The following is a 20,000-nucleotide window of genomic DNA, read 5'->3' as shown; positions in this document are numbered from 1 at the left end:
CTCGCTGTCAGACTTCCCGTCTCCCTCCCGGCGCTGCTCGCTCTCTCCGAGAGCGCAGACCGAGTTCCTGCTTCCTCCGGAGCTTCCTGACCAGGAGCGCGCACGGGAAGGAGGCTCGCCTTCTTTCTCCTTCGGCTCGCCGTCCTGCTCGCCACCGTGCGCAGCTGACGTGGAGGGAGGGATTGTGGGTAGGTAAGAGAGGGGAGGGGTGGCGGGGGGGGAGGAGAGGGGCTTCCTCAGTCGTGTTCTCCTTCTTCTCCTCCTCCTCGTCCTCGCTGTCAGAGGAGAGCTGCACCAGCTCAGGAGTTCGCTCCGCTATCGGCTTCTTGTATCCCACAATCAGACACTCCTCCTCCTCCTTCTCTCCTCCCTCCTCATTGGCTGCCTCCCGAGGGGCGTGGCCGAACGGCGGGGAGGCGAGCGAACACGAGGGCTCGGCGGTGGAGTAGGAGGGGCCTGGAGTCTCGTCGTCCCAGACAGCCAGGGCGAGGCAGCTTCCTGCCTGGATGACGTCATCGTTAGCGTCCTCCTCCTCCATCATCCCGTCCTCTGATCGTCCTCCCGCCGGCCGGTCCTCCTCCTCGCCCTCCGATATGGCGATGACGGAGCTGCTGTCGGAGGAGCTGCTCGTCCCGTCCAGCTCCATGGCGGCATCCGGCGGCTCGTACACCGCCTGCAGGTCGTAGTGCTCCAGACTGAGCGGTGAGCGGGCGAAGCTGACCAGCTCGTGCAGGAAGTGGTCGGTGCGCGCCAGCAGGAATTGCCGCAGCTCTTCTTCTATGGTGGGCGCGTCCTCCAGGCCGTGGCGGGCGAGCCGCGCCATGATGATGCGCTGGACGATGTCGACCAGCGAGCCGTGAGCACCGTACAGCACCGTCAGCTCCCGCCGCAGCCATGGGCGGAGCCTGTTCAGGTTGGTGGGGTTACGGCGGAAGCTCTCTGCTGTGATGTCACGCTGCTGCTGTTGCCCCTGGTTACCGCTGACCCCGGCAACGCCGCGGACACGTATGCCGTTCCGGTAGAGAGCGCGGCGGAACGCCACCGTCTCTCTCTCCCTCAGCCGCCGCACGGTTCCGCCTTCCCGCTGCAGCCGCTGCCTCGCCACCAGACGAGTCATCAGCCGCCGTGACGCCCGGTCGTTGGGTGCCGTGGGCGCCACCGCGCCGCCGAGTCCAGTCAGCCCCTCAAATATCACGCCGCGCTCCGCCAGATCGGCCCCCCCTCGCCCTCTGCTCCCCCACGTCCTCCCCCTCCTCGCTGTCCTCTGCAACAACAGGAGAGGCAGCGGGATGTTGAGGAAGAGGAGGGAGCGCCAGAGGAGGAGTGTCCAGATACCACTCCCACACCACCGACCTCCTGCCTCCCGCTCCTCTTCCTCCCCTCTCCCTCCGCCGCCTCCTCGTCGTCGTCGTCGTCGCCGTCTCCCCGCCGGCGGGAGCTCTGTGCCTCCTCAGCATCAGCCTCATCTGGTGGTCGCTCCGCCGCCGCCGAGGCCATCGCCGCCACCATCGCCACGGTGGCGGCGACGCTGCTGTTGGCGGGCGGCGGCCGCAGCGTGTACTCCTTGAAGTCGTCCTCGGCGCGCACCGAGTGCAGGATGGAGGCGAACGGCTGCTTACAGAGCGGACACTCGGCCTTGTTGTGCGACCACTCCTGGATGCAGGGGAAGCAGAAGCGGTGCAGGCAGCGGTCCAGGTACGCCAGGTTGTTGAAGCGGTCCAGGCAGATCGGGCACTTGGAGTCCGGCGACGCCTCCTCCGCTGCCGCCATCGCCGCCCGCGCCGAGGCCGAGGAGGAGGGAGGAGGAGGAGGAGGAGGAGGAGACCAGGAGGAGGCGTTGGCGGCGGCGGCTGTGGTCGAGGTGGTGCTGCTGGTTTTCCTCCTGCTGCTCCGACCGCCGCTCTCTCGGCTCGGCTCCTCTTCCTCCTCCGGCCGGTCGCCTCCCGCTGCAGCGCCTGAGGCCGCGTTGTCACGCCGACGCACTCGCAGCTTCATCCTCGTGGGCGCCATCACCTGAACACAGACAGGAAGTCAGATCACCCGTGGTCACTCGGTCGCCCCGTTAGCGGTTATCAACACTTCAGACGTAAACACAGTGCACACAATAGAACTACAAGGGGCTGTAGTTCTATTGTGTGCACTGGCTCTGTTAGCATAAACAAGCTAACAGGATGCTAAGCTAGTTAGCATCCTCCACATTTATAGTGTTAGCTTCCTGCTTTCAAACAATCAGGCAGCAGAGAACCAGCCTGCTGGTGGCTAACAGAGCTAGCATGCTAACAGAGCTAGCATGCCAGCTCTGTTAGCTCTGTTAGCATGCTAGCTCTGTTAGCATGCTAGCTCTGTTAGCATGCTAGCTCTGTTAGCATGTGGCTAACCGGCAGCTCCTCTCCGTGCTGCCTCAACAGACGGGTTTTCCTGTTAGCATGCTAGCCTGTTAGCATGCTAGCCTGTTAGCATGCTAGCTCTCCCGCACCTGAGCAGCAGAAGTCGACTCCCCGGGTCGCTGCTTCTCATCCGGGGTCTTTCTCTTCCTCCGCACCGTGAGCGGCATCTAGCCCGCACTCTGCCCGCCCGCCGGGCCCGCTGCTCGGCCCCGTCACTCACAACCTCCCGGTACACACACACACAGCTGGAGAGGGGCCGCGGTGGCTTCTGGGACATGAGAGGCCGCGGTGGCTTCTGGGACATGAGGCCGCGGTGGCTTCTGGGACACGAGGCCGCGGTGGCTTCTGGGACACGAGGCCGCGGTGGCTTCTGGGACACGAGAGGCCGCGGTGGCTTCTGGGACATGAGACTCCTCTAGTCAAAGATCGTCTCTGGAGGAGGACCACTCAGTGTTTCACAGGTTTAACTTTTACAGTCAAAAACATGTTTGAATCCTTTTCATGCAACTCAAGAGGATTTGGTTTATCTAGAGAGAGTTTATTCCACTGGTTAGTGGTTTCTTTTAAACCAGTAAACCTGGAGGTCTCTCTCTAACTAACCCAAGCAACTACATTTGACTTGTTCTTTGTTTACTGTTAAACCACAATCCCCATAGTGCATCAGAGCTGATACTAGTGTAATACTACAATACTGCATCCATATGTTACACTACTGACTCTTCTCTCAGAGGAAGAAGTACTACACTGTAGAAATACACTGTACTACTCTTACTTTATCTATTGTGCATAAAGTAAGTACAAAAGCATCAAAATGTACTAAAAGAAAAAGGGCTCAATATGCAGAATAAATCATAACTTAATGACTAATTCTAATGAAATATGTAATTATAATAGCACATAGACATATAGATATAAATATTTACCTCTGAGATGTAGTACAGTAAAAGTACAATAGTTACCTCTGAGATGTAGTACATAAAAAGTACAATAGTTACCTCTGAGATGTAGTACAGTAAAAGTACTACATGTACCTGAGATGTAGTACAGTAAAAGTACAACATGTACCTGAGATGTAGTACAGTAAAAGTACAACATGTACCTGAGATGTAGTACAGTAAAAGTACAACATGTACCTGAGATGTAGTACAGTAAAAGTACAACATGTACCTGAGATGTAGTACAGTAAAAGTACTACATGTACCTCTGAGATGAAGTGGAAGTAGATGCATAAAGGAGCAGACATGTAACATACTCTGTAGTCCAGTACTTGAGTTAATGTACTTGGTGAACTGTTCTGTGTTTGTTTTATTTGAAATATTTTTAGCTTGAGTCACTGCTGCCCGTTGACTAACACATGCAGTATTAATAAACATGTTTATATATATATATCATTACATGATAATATGTAATGATATGAATATAAACATGTTTATATTCATATCATTACATATTATAATATGTAATGATATATAATAATATTAATATATATATATAATATGTAATGATATATATTATAATATGTAATGATATGAATATATAATATAATGCTTCATAATATGGGGTGACAGTGAGTGTTGTGGCGGCGCTGAGCAGCAGGGGGCGCTGCTGCTCTGAAGCAGCGGCGTCCTACCGCCATTAAAGCCGCAGAAGAAGAACAGCCGCGTTGTGAGGCTCCGGTGTAAACAAACCGACTGAACCGGTTACCGGCTGTCACCGCGGGGCCCAGGAGGCGATGGACGGAGTCTACTCTGTGGTACGGACCCTACCGGAGAACCTACCGGAGAACCTACCGGGGAGAACCTACCGGAGAGAAGCTAGAGAGAAGTTGGGGGCTAGCGAGGGAGAAGCTAGAGAGAAGCTAGGGAGAAGCTAGGGGAAGCTAGAGAGAAGAGAGCTAGCTAGAGAGAAGCTAGGGGCTAGCTAGAGAGAAGCTAGGAGAAGCTAAGCTAGGAGAAGCTAGGAGAAGCTAGCTAGAGAGAAGCTAGGGGAAGCTAGGGAGAAGCTAGAGAGAAGCTAGAGAGAAGCTAGGGGCTAGCTAGAGAGAAGCTAGGAGAAGCTAGAGAGAAGCTAGGGGCTAGCTAGAGAGAAGCTAGGGAGAAGCTAGAGAGAAGCTAGGGGCTAGCTAGAGAGAAGCTAGAGAGAAGCTAGGGAGAAGCTAGGGAGAAGCTAGGGGCTAGCTAGAGAGAAGCTAGCTAGAGAGAAGAAGCTAGGAGAAGCTAGGGGCTAGCTAGGGAGAAGCTAGAGAGAAGCTAGGGGCTAGCTAGGGAGAAGCTAGAGGGAGAAGCTAGAGAAGCTAGGGGCTAGCTAGAGAGAAGCTAGGGAGAAGAAGCTAGGGAGAAGCTAGGGGCTAGCTAGGGAGAAGCTATGGAGAAGCTAGGGGCTAGCTAGGGAGAAGCTATGGAGAAGCTAGGGAGAAGCTAGAGAGAAGCTAGGGAGAAGCTAGGGGCTAGCTAGAGAGAAGCTAGGGAGCTAGCTAGAGAGAAGCTAGAGAGAAGCGAGGGGCTACCTAGAGAGAAGTTGGGGGCTAGCTAGCGAGCAGCTAACCTGTAAAGTTTTCGGTACCCAGGTTTAACTCTTTAAATGAAGCTTAAATAAAAATGAAACGGTTCAGTTTAATCTCATTTTGCTTTACTGGCTCAGTAATTAGTTAGCTCTGGTGTTATTACTGAATGTTAGTACAATACTGAGGTACAGTACTTTACTGAAGTATATCCAGTTTCTGCTAACAGTACTTTAAACTTCTTCTCCACTACATGTATTTAATAACTTTAATTACTTTGCAGATTCATATTATTAATCAACTCATAAATAATGATGTATTATTATAGATTAAACTACCAGAAGAACATAGTCATTAAAATGAGACCCACATTTAAGGTGATCAACATATTAATGAATCAATAATTATAATAATTAATCTATATCATTTTGCAGAATGTGTACTTTTATTTTTGTAACTTTAAGTATATTTTGATGCTAATATAAGTAAATGTTGAATGCAGAACTTTTTTTCTTGTAACAGAGTATTTCTTCACTAGTATTACCACTTTAACCAGAGTACTAACTGTTACTATAGCAGTAGTGTAACTGTACATCTCAGAGGTCATTACAGTTACTGCTAGTGTTTTCACCTCAGGTTCTTCTTCTGTCCCTCAGGTGCTGCTGGCTGTCGTGGTCTTGTCCTGGTCCTACGTGATCTACGCCAGCAGGGTCGCAGCTCATTGGCTGCTGGAGGAGAGGACCGCCCTCCTGCAGCAGCACTGACAGCTCATTGGACGGCCGACACAGGTGTTTAAATTAGAGAGTCTAATGTGTAAGATTTTATTTCCTAAACAGTTTTTTCAAAAATGTTATCTCATCTGTCTGTTTTCTTTTTTCTGTTTGAACTAAATGAACCCTCTTTTGGTTCAAACCTCTTCCAGACTGAAAGACTTGACCAGTAGAGACCATCAGAGACCATCAGAGACCATTATAGACGGACCTCCTGGACCACGTTGTGGAGACACGTCAGGACTGAACCTGGACTTTAAAAGCTTGGACGAGTCTGAACGGAAAGATGAGGACAATAACTATTTATCTTTATTTGGAAAGATTTGAACTCACTTTCGCTGATTCAATACTTTCAGTCTCATGTGTGTAATACGTTTTATTTATTGAATATGTATAAATGTTATTTATTGAATATGTAAAAAAGCACTAGAGCTCAAAAGATCAATCGATCCATCATCCAACAAACATAAACTATTTTCACAATAGAGTGGTCGATGTTTTTTTACTATTTTATTGATTTAATAAAGACATTAAGTAACAAACTTCCCTCATCAGCTCTGGACAGAAGCACGCTAACTGTTTCCCTCTGTTTACAGTCTTTATGCTAAGCTAAGCTAGCTGTTTCCCTCTGTTTCCTGTCTTTATGCTAAGCTAAGATAGCTGTTTCCCTCTGTTTAGTCTTTATGCTAAGCTAAGCTAGCTGTTTCCCTCTGTTTCCTGTCTTTATGCTAAGCTAAGATAGCTGTTTCCCTCTGTTTAGTCTTTATGCTAAGCTAAGATAGCTGTTTCCCTCTGTTTAGTCTTTATGCTAAGCTAAGTTAGCTGTTTCCCTCTGTTTACAGTCTTTATGCTAAGCTAACCAAACCAACTGCTGTAGAGAGACACAAGTGAATCAATGTAAACGTTTGACTTGAAGAGAATAAAATGTATTTCTTTATAAATGTCATCATGTCTTATTAAACCAGGAGATCCTCCTGTTGTGTTTTATTCAGTCTCATATTTGTTCTTTGTTCTTGTTGTTTGGTTTCACTTTGATATTAAAGAGTTTTTTTCCAGTTCGTCAGCATCAGACAGTCTGGTTTCCTCCGCTCTGATTGGTCCACAGGCTCCACACGGAGGATCCAATCAGACTGATTGAGAACAAAGAGCACTGATATGAATGGAAACACACTGATGTATTCAGTAACTAAGACACACACACACACACACACACACACACACACACACAGGGCTCTGTTTCATAACGGTGAGTGTGTTTGATGTGTGTGTGTGTGTGTGTCCTCTCAGATATGGTAATTCCTCTCAACAGAATGGGTGGCTGAGAGATGAGAGCGGGCGATCGAGCTCCACAGTGAATAGGAGAGAGAGAGTCTAGCGGTGAGTACTCATTCTATTAAAATACTTCAAACACTCTCCATCTCTTCTGTAATTAAAAACACTGCTTCTTCTTCTCTCCTCAGATACACATCTGTTATTTAACCCTTAAAGAAATATAAGACCTTTATTATGAAAGGGTGAATGTTAAACCCTCGTGTTTCCTCGTTAATATTTAAAAACATCCATCTCCCCCTGTTTACAAACTTTATGCTAAGCTAACCTGTTTAAACACAAGACATATGGAGATGTTTAACATGAACGAGTCAGAGACGTGATGAGAAATAAAAAAACATGCTCATTAGAACAATAACGGTTACTTAATATATATATATATATGTGTGTATATGTGTGTATTTTTATTTAAATTTATTTGGATTTCAACTGTTTATCTATAAAAGACGTCTGGTGTCTTTAAATTATGAGAATGTTGTTTATATGATGTACACAAGTTAAAATATATAAAATGGATGATTCTGAACAAACCAGCTGGTTTGGTTTTAATTCAAATCCAAACACACACCTGAGCCCTGAGTGTGTGTTTGTTTCTGAAAAGGAAAATCAAGCTGCCTTTTGCAGCTGTGCTCGTATTCAAACCACTCATGCAGATTAGCTCATATAACACACACACACACACACACACACACACACACACACTCTGTTATTCACATGTACAAATATGTTGAAATAAAAAGTCAAATATTGCTAATTACAAAAATCCATATCAGCCTGGAGACGATGTAACAACGTGTGTGTGTGTGTGTGTGTGTGTGTGTGTGTGTGTGTGTGTGTGTGTGTGTGTGTGTGTGTGTGTGTGTGTGTGTGTGTGTGTGTGTGTGTGTGTGTGTGTGTGTGTGTGTGTGTGTGTGTGTGTGTGTGTGTGTGTGTGTGTGTGTGTGTGTGTGTGTGTGTGTGCCTCTCATTCTCGTGACATCATCTCTGGAACATCTGATGTATTTTTCTTCTAATTTGTGCACAAACCTCCTCTTGGACTAAATGATGAACTGAAGGTCAAAGGTCACTGTGACCTCACGGATTACTTTCTATAACTAAATAATTAATATGTTAATTATAACAATAGAACACAAATATCTAAAAGGTTTTAATGATGAAGTGAAGACATTTTGGACCGACATGTAAACTAAAGCTTTACTGGTTGTTGGAGACGTTGTTCTAGTTCCGTCATGTCGACTTTTTCTCTCACATAAAGCCTGATGTATGAAATATAACCACTTCTGAATACTTCATGGTGAAGATTAAATACCTCTGAATTAATACCTTTGAAGTATTTTACTTTAAAGACCATCCAATGAGGTCATTTCAACAGGTTTAATGCTCATAATGAGAAAAGTCAGAGGATCAATAAAGTTCTTATGATTCATCCTCAATGATGAACCATGTTTCTTTATTATCAGACTTCATATGAGCCAATAAACAAGTTTTTATTATTATTATTATTATAAATTAACAATAACTTTTTCCGCTGATTGTAGTAAATGTGAGATTCTCTGCTGCTGTGATGATCTGAATTTATCATCTAGATCATTAAATGAATATTTCTGGTTCTGATGAGAAACAATCTCAATATAATCACTCTATTGGACATATATGTGTAATCTCTGTAGGTTTTCAGAGCAGATCTTGGTCTGTTGTCGTGTTTTCAGGTAAACAAACCTCTCTTCACATCCTCCATCTGCTCAACTCTGTCACATGAATATTCAATGAACACGTCTCTGCCAACAGAGACGTTAATGAGACGCGTTCAGCTTCAAATGTGTTGAAAGATGAATCCAGCTGAAGAATCTGAACATTTCATCAGCAGGCATTTTATTGGAATTCATATTTTGTGCCTAAAATGATATTCAGTCAAAAAGAGTCATTATACTAAAACTGTGGACCAAAACAGACAAACACGGACATAAAACAGTTAATAAGAAGTAACCAAAGCACACCGATCACATGAACAGACGAAGATATCAATCAATCATTAAACTCAACATCAGGATTCATCTGTTAATCGATTGATTATTGATCCAATCATAAGCTGGAGAAGCCGATCAGGTGACTGATGTAATCTATAAAATCCAAACACACACTAAGGTTTACTTTAACCAGTGATGGAGGGAGTATTAGTAAGAGTACAAATACCACACTGTGAAAATACTTCATTACATGTAAAATCCTACAAAGTACTTCATGTAGAATGTACTCAAAATACCCAAAGAACAAGTATTCATTATCAAACAAATTATTTATTTGAAGGTGTTTTAATTTAATCTTTTATATGTTTTTTAATAAAGTGACTAAGTCTGTTGTTGCTGTTAGGAATTAGTTTTTTTAATTACATTTATTTGTTTAAAAATGCATTAAATAATTGACTTTATGAAAAATATTATTTTGGAAAAAATAAATAAATTTGCATTGAAGACAAAGTGGAATATTTTGACAGCTCTGAAAGATTTTGTCAGTTTAAGAATGAAAATACAAAATAATTGCACTGAAAAATACATCGTAGTTTTCTAACTGTTGCTATGGTTTTTAAAGTAAAATGTCAGTTTGCAAAGCTAAAGCTGTCAGACAAATGTAGTGCAGAAAGAAAAGTACAATGTTTCCCTAAAAGTATAACGTAGCAGAAAATGGAAAAACTCAAGTAAAGTAAAAGTATTTCAAAATTGTAAATAACTGAACTGGAGTAACTGTACTTCAACACTAATGTCTCTGAATGAATGTAGTACAGGTGGAACTGTTTGTAGCTGAGCTGAATATAGAGCTTTTTTCTTTATTCTTTCTTAATTCAAGAGTGTGTTCTTTAATTTGAGAGCATGACTTATTGATTTCACTTCATATTTTGTAATGTCAAAATCAAGTATCTCCTACTTGCTCTTGGATTTGACCTTCTTCTGCTCAGACTGTGTTGTTTCTTACACAGATTCAGCTCTTCTGAACACTAGTTTGTGTATGAATTTTTGGTTGTAACTTTTGGAAGTATATAATATAAATATATTTTATTTATTTTCTTCTTTCCTTTTCTGTTTTATTTCAGTTTCTGAATTTAAAGAGACCTGTCTTAAATATTAATAAACAGGGTAGTTGCATCAGCTTCCTTTAGTTCGTCACTAATATTGTGACTTATTACTGTTTCTTATTATTTTTTAAAGGTTTGTTTGAGTTGCACAAGTTGAAACGACTGAAATAAACAGATATTGTTCATCTGTATAATTGAACACATGTATCATATAACGTAGTTGTTTTGTGGATCATGCGGCGTCCAGCAGACCGTCGTGGTTCAGGAACCCCGGCATGGACGCGTACAGCTCCCGCTCTTCTTTCTCCGCCTCCGTCTCCATGATGACGCGTTTGGTCGCCTTGGCGTCGGCGCCGACGTCCTTGGAGACCAGAGACGTCTTCTTCCCCTCCAGCCAGTAGGTCACCATGTCTCCTTTACCCTGTTAGAGACAGAAAACAGAGGGTTGCTCCCAGTGTTCCCAGTGCTCTCAATGCTCCCAGTACCCGACAGATCTGAGGCTGACCTTGACCTGCATCATTCCTCTGCACTCCAGCAGGTAGCCGCCGATCTCCTCCAGCAGGTAGAACGTAGTGGAGCTGCACTGAATCTTCAGGGCTGAAAACACTCAGGTACTTCAGTGAAGGTACTAATACCACAGAAGTACTGAAGTTATAGCATCAAAATACACGTAAAGTACTCTTTCTGCAGAATAACGTATATTATATGATTGGTGTTTTGATGTGTAATAACGAGTTCTACCCAGACTGGTGGACTCCATCCTGGACGATGTGTTCACTGTATCTCCAAACAAACAGTAACGAGGCATCTTCGTCCCCACAACCCCGGCCACCACCGGACCTACGGAGACGCTACGGCTAATCAATACGTTTATCACGTGTGTGTGTGCGTACCAGAGTGTGTGTTTATGGTGTGTTTTTAACATGTGTATGTACCAGAATGTGTTTTGAACATGTATACGTACCAGAATGTGTTTTTAACATGTGTACGTACCAGAATGTGTTTTTGAACATGTGTACGTACCAGAATGTGTTTTGAACATGTGTACGTACCAGAATGTGTTTTTAATGTGTACGTACCAGAATGTTACAGAATGTGTTTTACAGAATGTGTTTTTAACATGTATACGTACCAGAATGTGTTTTTAATGTGTACGTACCAGAATGTGTTTTTAACATGTGTACGTACCAGAATGTGTTTTTGTATAACAGAATGTGTTTTTAACATGTATACGTACCAGAATGTGTTTTTAATGTGTACGTACCAGAATGTGTTTTGAACATGTATACGTACCAGAATGTGTTTTTAACGTGTACGTACCAGAATGAATCCCGGCTCGTATCTGCAGCTGAGTGTTGGGTTTGTGGGGGATCCTGAAGGTGCGACAGACGCCCACCAGGTCCAGAGCCATGCTGGCGATCTCTGCGGCGTGGAGGATCCCGTTCTCCTGGGGAACACCGGAGACCACCATGTCTACAGAACCACACAGAGACCCAGACCACAACGAGGTTCAGCTCTTGTTCTGAGAGGCTGCAGTCAGAGCTACGCTGTATTCTGTCCACCCTCTTTCTAACGGTTACACACTGTGTGTGTGTGTGTGTGTGTGTGTGTGTGTGTGTGTGTGTGTGTGTGTGTGTGTGTGTGTGTGTGTGTGTGTGTGTGTGTGTGTGTGTGTGTGTGTGTGTGTGTGTGTGTGTGTGTGTGTGTGTGTGTGTGTCACTCACAGGCGTCTCCGATGGTCTCCACCTTGTAGACGTCGTAGTTGTCGATGATGTCGTCAAACGTGGTGTAGAGCTTGTTGAGGAAGTCCACGACCTGGTAAGGAGTGCTGCTGCTGGACAGCTGAGTGAAGCCCACAATATCACTGCGCACACACACACACACACACACACACACACACACACACCGTAAAGCATCCCCTGCTTTATGGTCTGTTTGACTCTAAATGGAGCATCATTTACTAAATGAACATCATGCTGTATTGAAGAAGACTTGAAACTAGAGATTGAGACCATAAACTCATGTTTACAATGTTTACTGAGGGAATAAATCAAGAGAGAAGTAGAGTCATTTTCTCATAGACTTCTATACAACCAGAGGAGTCGCCCCCTGGTGGACAGCAGAGAGAATGCAGCTTTAACACAGGAAGCAGTGAAGAAGTGGAGGTTGCTTGCTGTCCTACCTGAAGAAGATGGTGGCGCTGACGTAGCTCTGAGCCTGCATCGGTTTGCCCTGCCGCAGGTCATCAGCTACCTGTTTAGGAAGCATACCTACGACACAAACATGAACTAGTTAACATGTTAGTCACCTTTCCTACCAAAAGTAAAGATGGACAGGTGATGGACAGGTGTGTGTGTGTGTCCTACTGTAAAGCAGCCTGTCAGTCTTCTGTTTCTCGTGTGTTAGATCCTGCGTCCGCTCGGCCACCAGTACCTCCAGGTGTTTACTGTACTTCTCCATCTGAAACAAGCAGGTCAACCTTCATGTTCATCTGGTTTTTGAGTCAATGGTCAATGATTCTGATTTAATCAAGTCATTTTGTTACGAGTAACACAAATCTATTTCTACTGGCTGTCTCTCATTAGGAACAATATTAAACACTTCATATGAGACTGAATATGATAAAAGCTGATATAATATGATATAATATAATGTAGCATGTTATAATATAATGCATTGTTCTCTGTGTTATGACAGGTTGTTACCAGGTTCATCATCATGTCCACCGGGCTGACTTTGATCGGGTTGATTCGGTGAACAAACTTCTTGATTTGTTCAAACGTTGGTCGGTGGACCGGGTTTGGTGAGCGACATCGCCGGATCAACTACGGGAACAACGGAGGGACAAAAAGACGGAAGAAAAAGGGGAGAGAGAGATGTGTTGTGAATGTGTTAGGAGTGATATTATGTTATAAAAAGTTTATGGGTAAAGAAAATAAATAGCTACACAGCTAACATGCTAATGTCATCACCATAGAAACAGAACAGACATTTAACTTTTCTAGAAGAAAAGGAAAATGGTGACTGTTGTCATGGCGACAAAAACACGTCAGTGGAGCCGTAAAGAGTTGTGGGACTCGGGTACGGAGACGGATGTCTGGCTAGTTAGCTAGTTAGCTAGCTTATCCATCTCCAGAGCGACGGGGAGTGAAGCAGACTCATTTCCTGTAACCAGTGTAGCATGAAAGCATGGTGGAATGAGCAAACGGCTAGCTGGCTGGTTAATTCCACCATGCTTTCATGCTACACTGGTTACAGGAAATGACCTGAACAAAGTTGTCACTCTTCTGTGGATATAAATGTGTTTTTATCCGCTTTAACAAGAGTCTGATGATGAAGCCGCTCTGAACATCCAGCTCCATTGATTTGAATTGGAATGTCTGATCTACTCCTATTTTATTTATTTATTTATTTATTTAAAACACATGTAGAATATGAAATAAAAAAACATGCTGATTTACAAATAATCCAATCAAATGTCAGTCAAGTTATGAAGTCAACTTCCATAAAAAACAGGTAACATGCTCACAACTACTTATTAACAAACAAACATAGCATTTAATCAATCAATCCGTTCTTACAGGTTAGTGCATTTCTTTATCTAAGCATTAAAACGATTAGAGAGTTAATGAATTTAAATAAAACAGATTAAAGACAATAAGAAATGTGTAAAGAATAATAAACTCATGAGATGCTGGTTGTTTGAAGTTCTCACCTCCACGTAGTCAGCAGGACACGGACAGGTGCTGTCTGCTTTACTGGAGATCAGCTCAGGTAGAGGAGGACACCAGGAACTCTCCAGACTGGACTCCTCCACCTGAAAGGTATTAATGCATCTGTCCTCCATTCAACCAGTAACACACACACATTAAACTGAGAAGAGACATCAGACACACTGGGACTTACTGGGACGGGGTCGCTGCGAGTGGCGATCTCCAGCAGAATGATGGAATAACTGGGAGAACACATAACATTTTTTTGGTTTCAGTTTTGGGTAAAGTTGAGGTTCAGATGCCAGTTCACTCAGTCAGAGCTCCTGAGTTGTCTTTACTGTTTTTACACCGAACGTGATCGAGGGATCATTTGTGTTTATTATTAATGATGCTTTGTTAATGTTGAGGAAGATATCTGAGTTCATAACTTCATCAGGAGAAGTTACATTCTCTGTATCTAGTGAGACACATGTTTACTGGTTTATTACAGATGTATGAACACAAAATACAATATTTAACTGTGATTTAATTACAATAAACGGATATAAAGGAAGCAGAAATAACGACATGATGATGCAGATTCATAAAAAGACTGAATTCATGTTTTGTTAGTTTTCTCTTAAAGACGACAAACAAACAACTCTTAAAATGCTTGTTTTCTGAATGGAGTTTGGTTTGATCGATGCTATGCTAAGCTAGCATTGTAGCTTCATCAACACTCAACATAACGTCATATAGACATAAATACAGCAGCGGGTTATTGTTGGTGCTATATGGTTTATACTCATGTATTTATACACATAGTTTACTCTGGTCTGTGTACTAATATGAGGACTCATGGAGGTACAATATATTTAAATCCTCCATTTCTGATTCAACAACGTCAGTGATGACAGGAGGATAATCTCAACGCTGATTGGCTTAATATATATATAAATATATGAATGAGGTGAATATGAGTCTATTCGTGTCCGTTCCCGTCTTTACATTGGTTTGGTGTGAACCTTCATTAGTTATCTCAGATTGGTACCATCAGTCGGTTCTGTGTACCTGAACACATCACCAGCCAGCATCGGCTCCATGTTGGAGTTCTGAAACTCTGGCGGCATGTAAACCTCCAGGACTCTCTGCTGATAGGTGGAGAGAGGCTCGGCGCCGTCGTCCCTACGATACGTCCTCATCCCGTAATCTGACAGGACGAACAAAACGAGTCAATCAACATCAGGAAATATGAAACGGTCCAATTAGTTTAAAAAGTCAGATTATGTGAAGGTCCAGGGTTTTGTCTGTGGATTTTTTGTAGTTTTTGTTTTAATCTACTGATATACTATTATTATTATATTATTATTTTTTATTATTATTATTTATTATTATTATATTATTATTATTATATTATTATTTTTTATTATTATTTTATTATTTTTTATTATTATTATTATTATTATTCATGCCCTTAAAGACAATATAGTGACTCTGTGAGGAGTGAAGAATGGTCTCAACGGTTTCCTGCTTCATTGAGCTCCAATAGAAGAAACATTCTTCGCTCGTAGCTTCTGAAGGCTCAGGGTTTGAGAGAACTTAAATGCTGTCTATTTTTACTGGAGTCAAATGAAGTCAAACTTTAAACTAGTATGAAATAGTACTTTTGTTTCTAACATAATCAAACAGAGGTGGCTCATACAGGTGATGGTTCCTCAGCTCCATCACCTGTAATCTTGCAGACCCAGCGGTCGTCCAGCACACAGTTCAGAGACTTGAGTCGTCCGTGACAGATCCGGTGCTGGTGAAGGTACGACATCCCTCTGGCGATGTCCGTGGCGAACGAAAACCTGGAGGGAATCAAACTCTGGATTATTTATCTTTCTTTCCAGATGAATCATCTGTTCCTTAAATCACCCGGCTGGTAGTTTAAATGAAACCGCGTCCACCTGAAGCCCCAGTTGAGCGGGATCTCCTCGTTAAGGAGGACGTCGTTAAGGCTTCCTTTGGGGCAGTACTCCGTCACTATGGCAACGTTCGGCGCCTCAACACAACCGCCGATGAACTTACAGAGGTTTGGGTGATCGAGCTCCCTGAGAAAGAGAGAGAGAGTCAAAGCATCATATGTAAACATGAAGGTGACATTAAAGAACTCTAGTTTCACAACGTTTTGTAGGTAAAATACGATGTAAAACGTTCTTGACTGCTTTTAAACGGTGTAAAAACTGCATTATGTTGCAGAAAAGCAGCGTTTTTAACATAAATCAGGAGGAAATAGAGGCGTTTAATGTCACGTTTGAAACATGGCGTTAACAGTAAATGAGGGAGGAAGACGGGTTGGTTCGTTACCTGACTTGTTTGACTTCCTGTCTGATGGTTTTGGACAAATAGAACGTCTTTGTTTGAATCCTCTTGATGGCCACCGTCCTGCCATCACTGGAGAACAACATTTATATTTATTCATTATAATATATATTAATCATTACAATTCTTTTAAATACAGGATGTTTTCTCCATCATGGAAGAACTGAAACGACTTGTCCATTATATTCCATCTATTGGGTTTGAATGGTTGAGGTAGAACCAGTGTGTTGAAATGTGTCCTTAAATCTATCATCATATGTCTGAGAGATTCATAATATTGTGAACTGATAGTTCCAGATTGAAATCAAAGTTCATGTAATGCTGCTTGTCTTCAAACTGCACTTTACATTTGACAACTTTAGCTTCTTTTAAACAAGTAAATAATTGAGAATGTTGGACTATTGGACTAGTTTCAGCTCCTAACAAGCAGCATCACTGAGGTGTACACAGACAGGTAGACCAACAGGTGTCGTACTAGATCCCGGTGCAGGTGAACGGGGTTCTCCTGGTCCCTGGTTGTCCCGTATAGCAGCTCAGCGCCGTCACACAGCTGGTGTTACTGTCGCTGTTCCCCACCGGTACACTCATCATGCTGCCCATCGTCATACGGGATTCCTGGTCTACAGACAAAGAGGGGGGGGGTAACAGATCTCTGAAGACCGACTCTAGACCTGTTGGATCCAGGCCATCTGTTTCAGACCTGTTCGGACCAATGCCAGACCACATCTGTTTGGTGCAGTTTTAGATCTCTTCTGACCAGTTATAGACACGTTTACACCAGTTTACACCAGTTTACACCAGTTCACACCAGTTTACACCAATTCACACCAGTTTACACCAGTTCTTCACCAGTTATAGACAAGTTTACACCAGTTCTTCACCAGTTTACACCAGTTTACACCAGTTTACATCAGGTTACACCAGTTTACACCATTTCACACCAGTTTACACCAGTTCTTCACCAGTTTACACCAGTTTACACCAGTTTACACCAGTTCACACAAGTTTACACCAGTTCTTCACCAGTTTACACCAGTTCTTCACCAGTTTACACCAGTTCACACCAGTTTACATCAGGTTACACCAGTTTACACCAGTTTCAGATCAGTTAAGAGTTGACTAAACTGGTCCAGGCAGCTCAAACCGGTCTGATCTGGATTGTTACCTTGTTTGATCTTGCTGAAGTCGATGATCCAGCTCTCGTCCCACAACAGCTTCCGTTTCTGGTACCTCATCCACTAAACCAGACAGATTTGGGTTTTGTTATCGTGGTATTTGTAATGTTGTGTTCTTGGTCGTGTTCATGGTGTTGTGTGAGTTCTCACCACAGCCGTCAGTACGAAGCAGAGGCAGAGCAGGCTGAGCGGCAGGCCGATGGCCAGCTTGGTGGTCGGGGTCATCGGGCATTCACCGCAGTCAGCTGGACAGTTGGAACAAAGCTCCGCCTCCTCACAGACGCCATCGCCACACACTTGGAAACGGGAGAAAAGAGGAGCTACTTGTTTACCACACCAAGAAACCCTCATTTAACTTCATACCCAACGCCAATGGTCTCTGATACCTACAGACAACCATTTCTGACCTTACTGGATACCCTAAACTTTATCAGATTGGAGTTCTATTGGGCGCCATGGTGGCCGAACATGAACCAGGTCACATCTAGCTGAAGACCTTTGTTGCTTGTCTGTTTGTCAACTCATTTCATCTCTCTACTGTCAGCCATCTAATGATTGGTGGCTTAGTGGTCTTCTTCTGGAGGTCTGTGATTGGAGCTGATCTTCAATGGGAAGGTCTCGAATTAGCGTTCAATCTACCTTCCATCTGTCACCTGAGGTCCTGAGTCCTGGGTCATAATCCAAAGAATGAGATTGTGGACAGCGGAAATGGACAAAAAGAGTTTCCTTGGCAAAATGTCTTGTCTCCACTTTAGAGAAGGTGTGAGGAGCTCAGATGATCAGGAGGGTCTTGGAGGTAAAGTAGTCAGTTGAGAAGGTCCGGCATCTGATCAGGACTCCTCTTGGACACCTTACTTGTGGACAAATTATGGACATGTGGAACTGGGAGAAGACCAGAACACACTGGAGGATTATATACCGCAATTAGCCCGTTAGCTCCTCCAGAAGGGGCTGGATGAAGGTTAGGCTACTTGGATGACCGCCGGAATCCAGACCCAACGGTTACACCAAGGTCTCAATGGAAAGATTTCCTTATAAACTAAGCATGACTTTGAACTGCTTTGTATGTGATCCAAGACTGTAGCTTTTAGCTTCCTTTGTTGGTCACATGACCCTTGTTGTATTGTTTCTGTAGTCATGCTAGGAAGAAGAGGGTCAACTGGTCTGACTAACTGGATGTAGACGTTGGGTAGAAGACTATTTCAGCTGCATTATCCTCCATTTGTCTATTTTGCACCACGCTTAGGAGCATCCAAGACGACTCTGATTGGTTTATAGTAAAACAAACAGAGGTCTGGTAATGTGGGACTAACGGGTCAACATAACTCACCTACAGCCGGCTGCACGGTGCTCTTGGCCTCGAGGGCGACCTGCATGCGACCGACTCGTATGTGAGCAATGAGCGAGGTCAAGCCGGAGTGGAACAGAACCACCTGTAAGACAGAGTTCAGGGTTCACCTGGTCACTCAGGAACATCAGCCAAGTACGTGAAGGCAGCAACTCAACATCCGAGGATCTGAAGCCGATTGGTTGGATCTGAAATTAGGAGTTTGTCTTTCTAAAAACTGGATGAGTAATCTGTAGGGGGGTTTGGTGATTTATCCTTTAGTGTGAAAATTAGAATAAAGCCTTCAAGAAGTTTAGAACATAAGGAGAGATAGAAACATTAGTGATATAAAGTAGGGTGTCATCTGCATACAAAGATATTCATACAAAGATTCGTAGTACTACTGTAGCATGACTTGATAACATTTGGCCATTAGTTGACTTTAACTTTTAGCTTTGCTTTGATATTTACTGCAGATAAAACCAGTAGAAAACTAAAGATACTGAGGTTTTCTACATTTAGACCTTATCTTTTACCACTTTAGTGTATTTTGTGTGTTTTAAACCCATAACTCCTTCAGATGAACTGTCTGTGACTCTGCTCCCTGCAGATAAACCGGATCCACATGCAGAACCTGGTACCTTGGCGGTCCAGTTGGTCTTGGTCATCCTGCCGGAGGTGGAGATGGTGTGGGTGAAGATCTTCCCGTCGTCAGGTATCCAGGGACCACAGATGCTCTCCGTCTGAAAGTTGGTTTATTTCAGTTTTAAATTGATGAACACACTGTTATTTATCCACCAACACAACGGACTCCGAGTGTACCATGTGACCCAGAGGACAGGAGTGGATGTTGGCGTGATGGATGCAGCAGTTGTCTCCGTCTGCGTCTCTCCAGTTGGACGGACAGTCCAGATGTTCACAAAACCTCCGAGCTGCTTCAGCGTTTGATATGGAGCTAAACACACACACACACACACACACACACACACACACACACACCAGACCGGTTCAGACTAGATCCAGTTTGGATCCCAGTAGAGTCCAGTTTGTTCACAAAGAAGAGTGATGATGTGATCATTTGTGTTTATTTCTAAAAAGTCTGTTTCATGTGATTTCCAGTACAACTGGTTTAAACCCAGTACAGCTGCTTTAAACCAGTATGACAGACGTACTGACCTGTGTGTGAAGACATGGTTCTCCACGGCCCAGACGTAGAACGAGTCCGACGCCGTCACCGAGTACGTGACGCTGAAATACTCACCGCTCTTCACCGTCTCTGGAGGACGGACCACCCAGGACATCTCTAGACCTGGACCAGAGGGAGAGACAGAGAGAGAGAGAGAGAGAGACAGGGAGAGAGAGAGAGAGAGAGAGAGAGACAGGGAG

The 20,000-nt window shown here is 43.9% G+C and overlaps 2 protein-coding genes and 1 long non-coding RNA gene across 3 annotated transcripts in view; 1 reads left to right on the top strand and 2 right to left on the bottom strand.

Moving 5' to 3' along the window:
- LOC129093122 (E3 ubiquitin-protein ligase Topors-like) overlaps window positions 1-2,696 on the bottom strand; it is a 2,777-nt gene extending 81 nt beyond the window's left edge. The window contains 3 exon segments of the mRNA XM_054601038.1: window positions 1-1,192; window positions 1,195-2,013; window positions 2,477-2,696. The exon segment at window positions 1-1,192 is cut by the window's left edge and continues 81 nt beyond it. Coding sequence (XP_054457013.1) covers window positions 8-1,192; window positions 1,195-2,013; window positions 2,477-2,554 — 2,082 coding nt within the window. The 5' untranslated portion in view covers window positions 2,555-2,696 and the 3' untranslated portion in view covers window positions 1-7.
- A 1,302-nt stretch (window positions 2,697-3,998) lies between these two features.
- On the top strand, window positions 3,999-6,643 carry LOC129093123 (uncharacterized). Its single transcript, XR_008531280.1, has 3 exons — window positions 3,999-4,140; window positions 5,544-5,675; window positions 5,810-6,643. It is a non-coding gene; the product is annotated as an uncharacterized LOC129093123 (long non-coding RNA).
- Window positions 6,644-10,288: 3,645 nt separating this feature from the next.
- LOC129093795 (atrial natriuretic peptide receptor 1-like) overlaps window positions 10,289-20,000 on the bottom strand; it is an 11,301-nt gene continuing 1,589 nt past the window's right edge. Inside the window, exons 3-23 of the mRNA XM_054601917.1 lie at window positions 19,791-19,923; window positions 19,437-19,569; window positions 19,256-19,357; window positions 18,618-18,720; window positions 17,438-17,583; window positions 17,278-17,350; window positions 16,588-16,732; window positions 16,098-16,184; window positions 15,698-15,841; window positions 15,477-15,598; window positions 14,820-14,958; window positions 13,963-14,011; window positions 13,772-13,873; window positions 12,762-12,881; window positions 12,423-12,516; window positions 12,239-12,326; window positions 11,781-11,920; window positions 11,377-11,529; window positions 10,798-10,896; window positions 10,562-10,653; window positions 10,289-10,477 (exon numbers count right to left, since the gene is read on the bottom strand). Of these exons, the coding sequence (XP_054457892.1) occupies window positions 10,289-10,477; window positions 10,562-10,653; window positions 10,798-10,896; window positions 11,377-11,529; window positions 11,781-11,920; window positions 12,239-12,326; window positions 12,423-12,516; window positions 12,762-12,881; window positions 13,772-13,873; window positions 13,963-14,011; window positions 14,820-14,958; window positions 15,477-15,598; window positions 15,698-15,841; window positions 16,098-16,184; window positions 16,588-16,732; window positions 17,278-17,350; window positions 17,438-17,583; window positions 18,618-18,720; window positions 19,256-19,357; window positions 19,437-19,569; window positions 19,791-19,923 (2,453 nt within the window). The remainder of the gene's footprint in view (window positions 10,478-10,561; window positions 10,654-10,797; window positions 10,897-11,376; window positions 11,530-11,780; window positions 11,921-12,238; window positions 12,327-12,422; window positions 12,517-12,761; window positions 12,882-13,771; window positions 13,874-13,962; window positions 14,012-14,819; window positions 14,959-15,476; window positions 15,599-15,697; window positions 15,842-16,097; window positions 16,185-16,587; window positions 16,733-17,277; window positions 17,351-17,437; window positions 17,584-18,617; window positions 18,721-19,255; window positions 19,358-19,436; window positions 19,570-19,790; window positions 19,924-20,000) is intronic.

The sequence above is a fragment of the Anoplopoma fimbria genome, chromosome 7 (genome assembly GCF_027596085.1).
Source record: "Anoplopoma fimbria isolate UVic2021 breed Golden Eagle Sablefish chromosome 7, Afim_UVic_2022, whole genome shotgun sequence".
NCBI classification, from domain to species: Eukaryota; Metazoa; Chordata; class Actinopteri; order Perciformes; family Anoplopomatidae; genus Anoplopoma; species Anoplopoma fimbria.
Note: the sequence above shows the minus strand (reverse complement) of the source record. Positions and strands in the feature narration are given on the sequence as shown.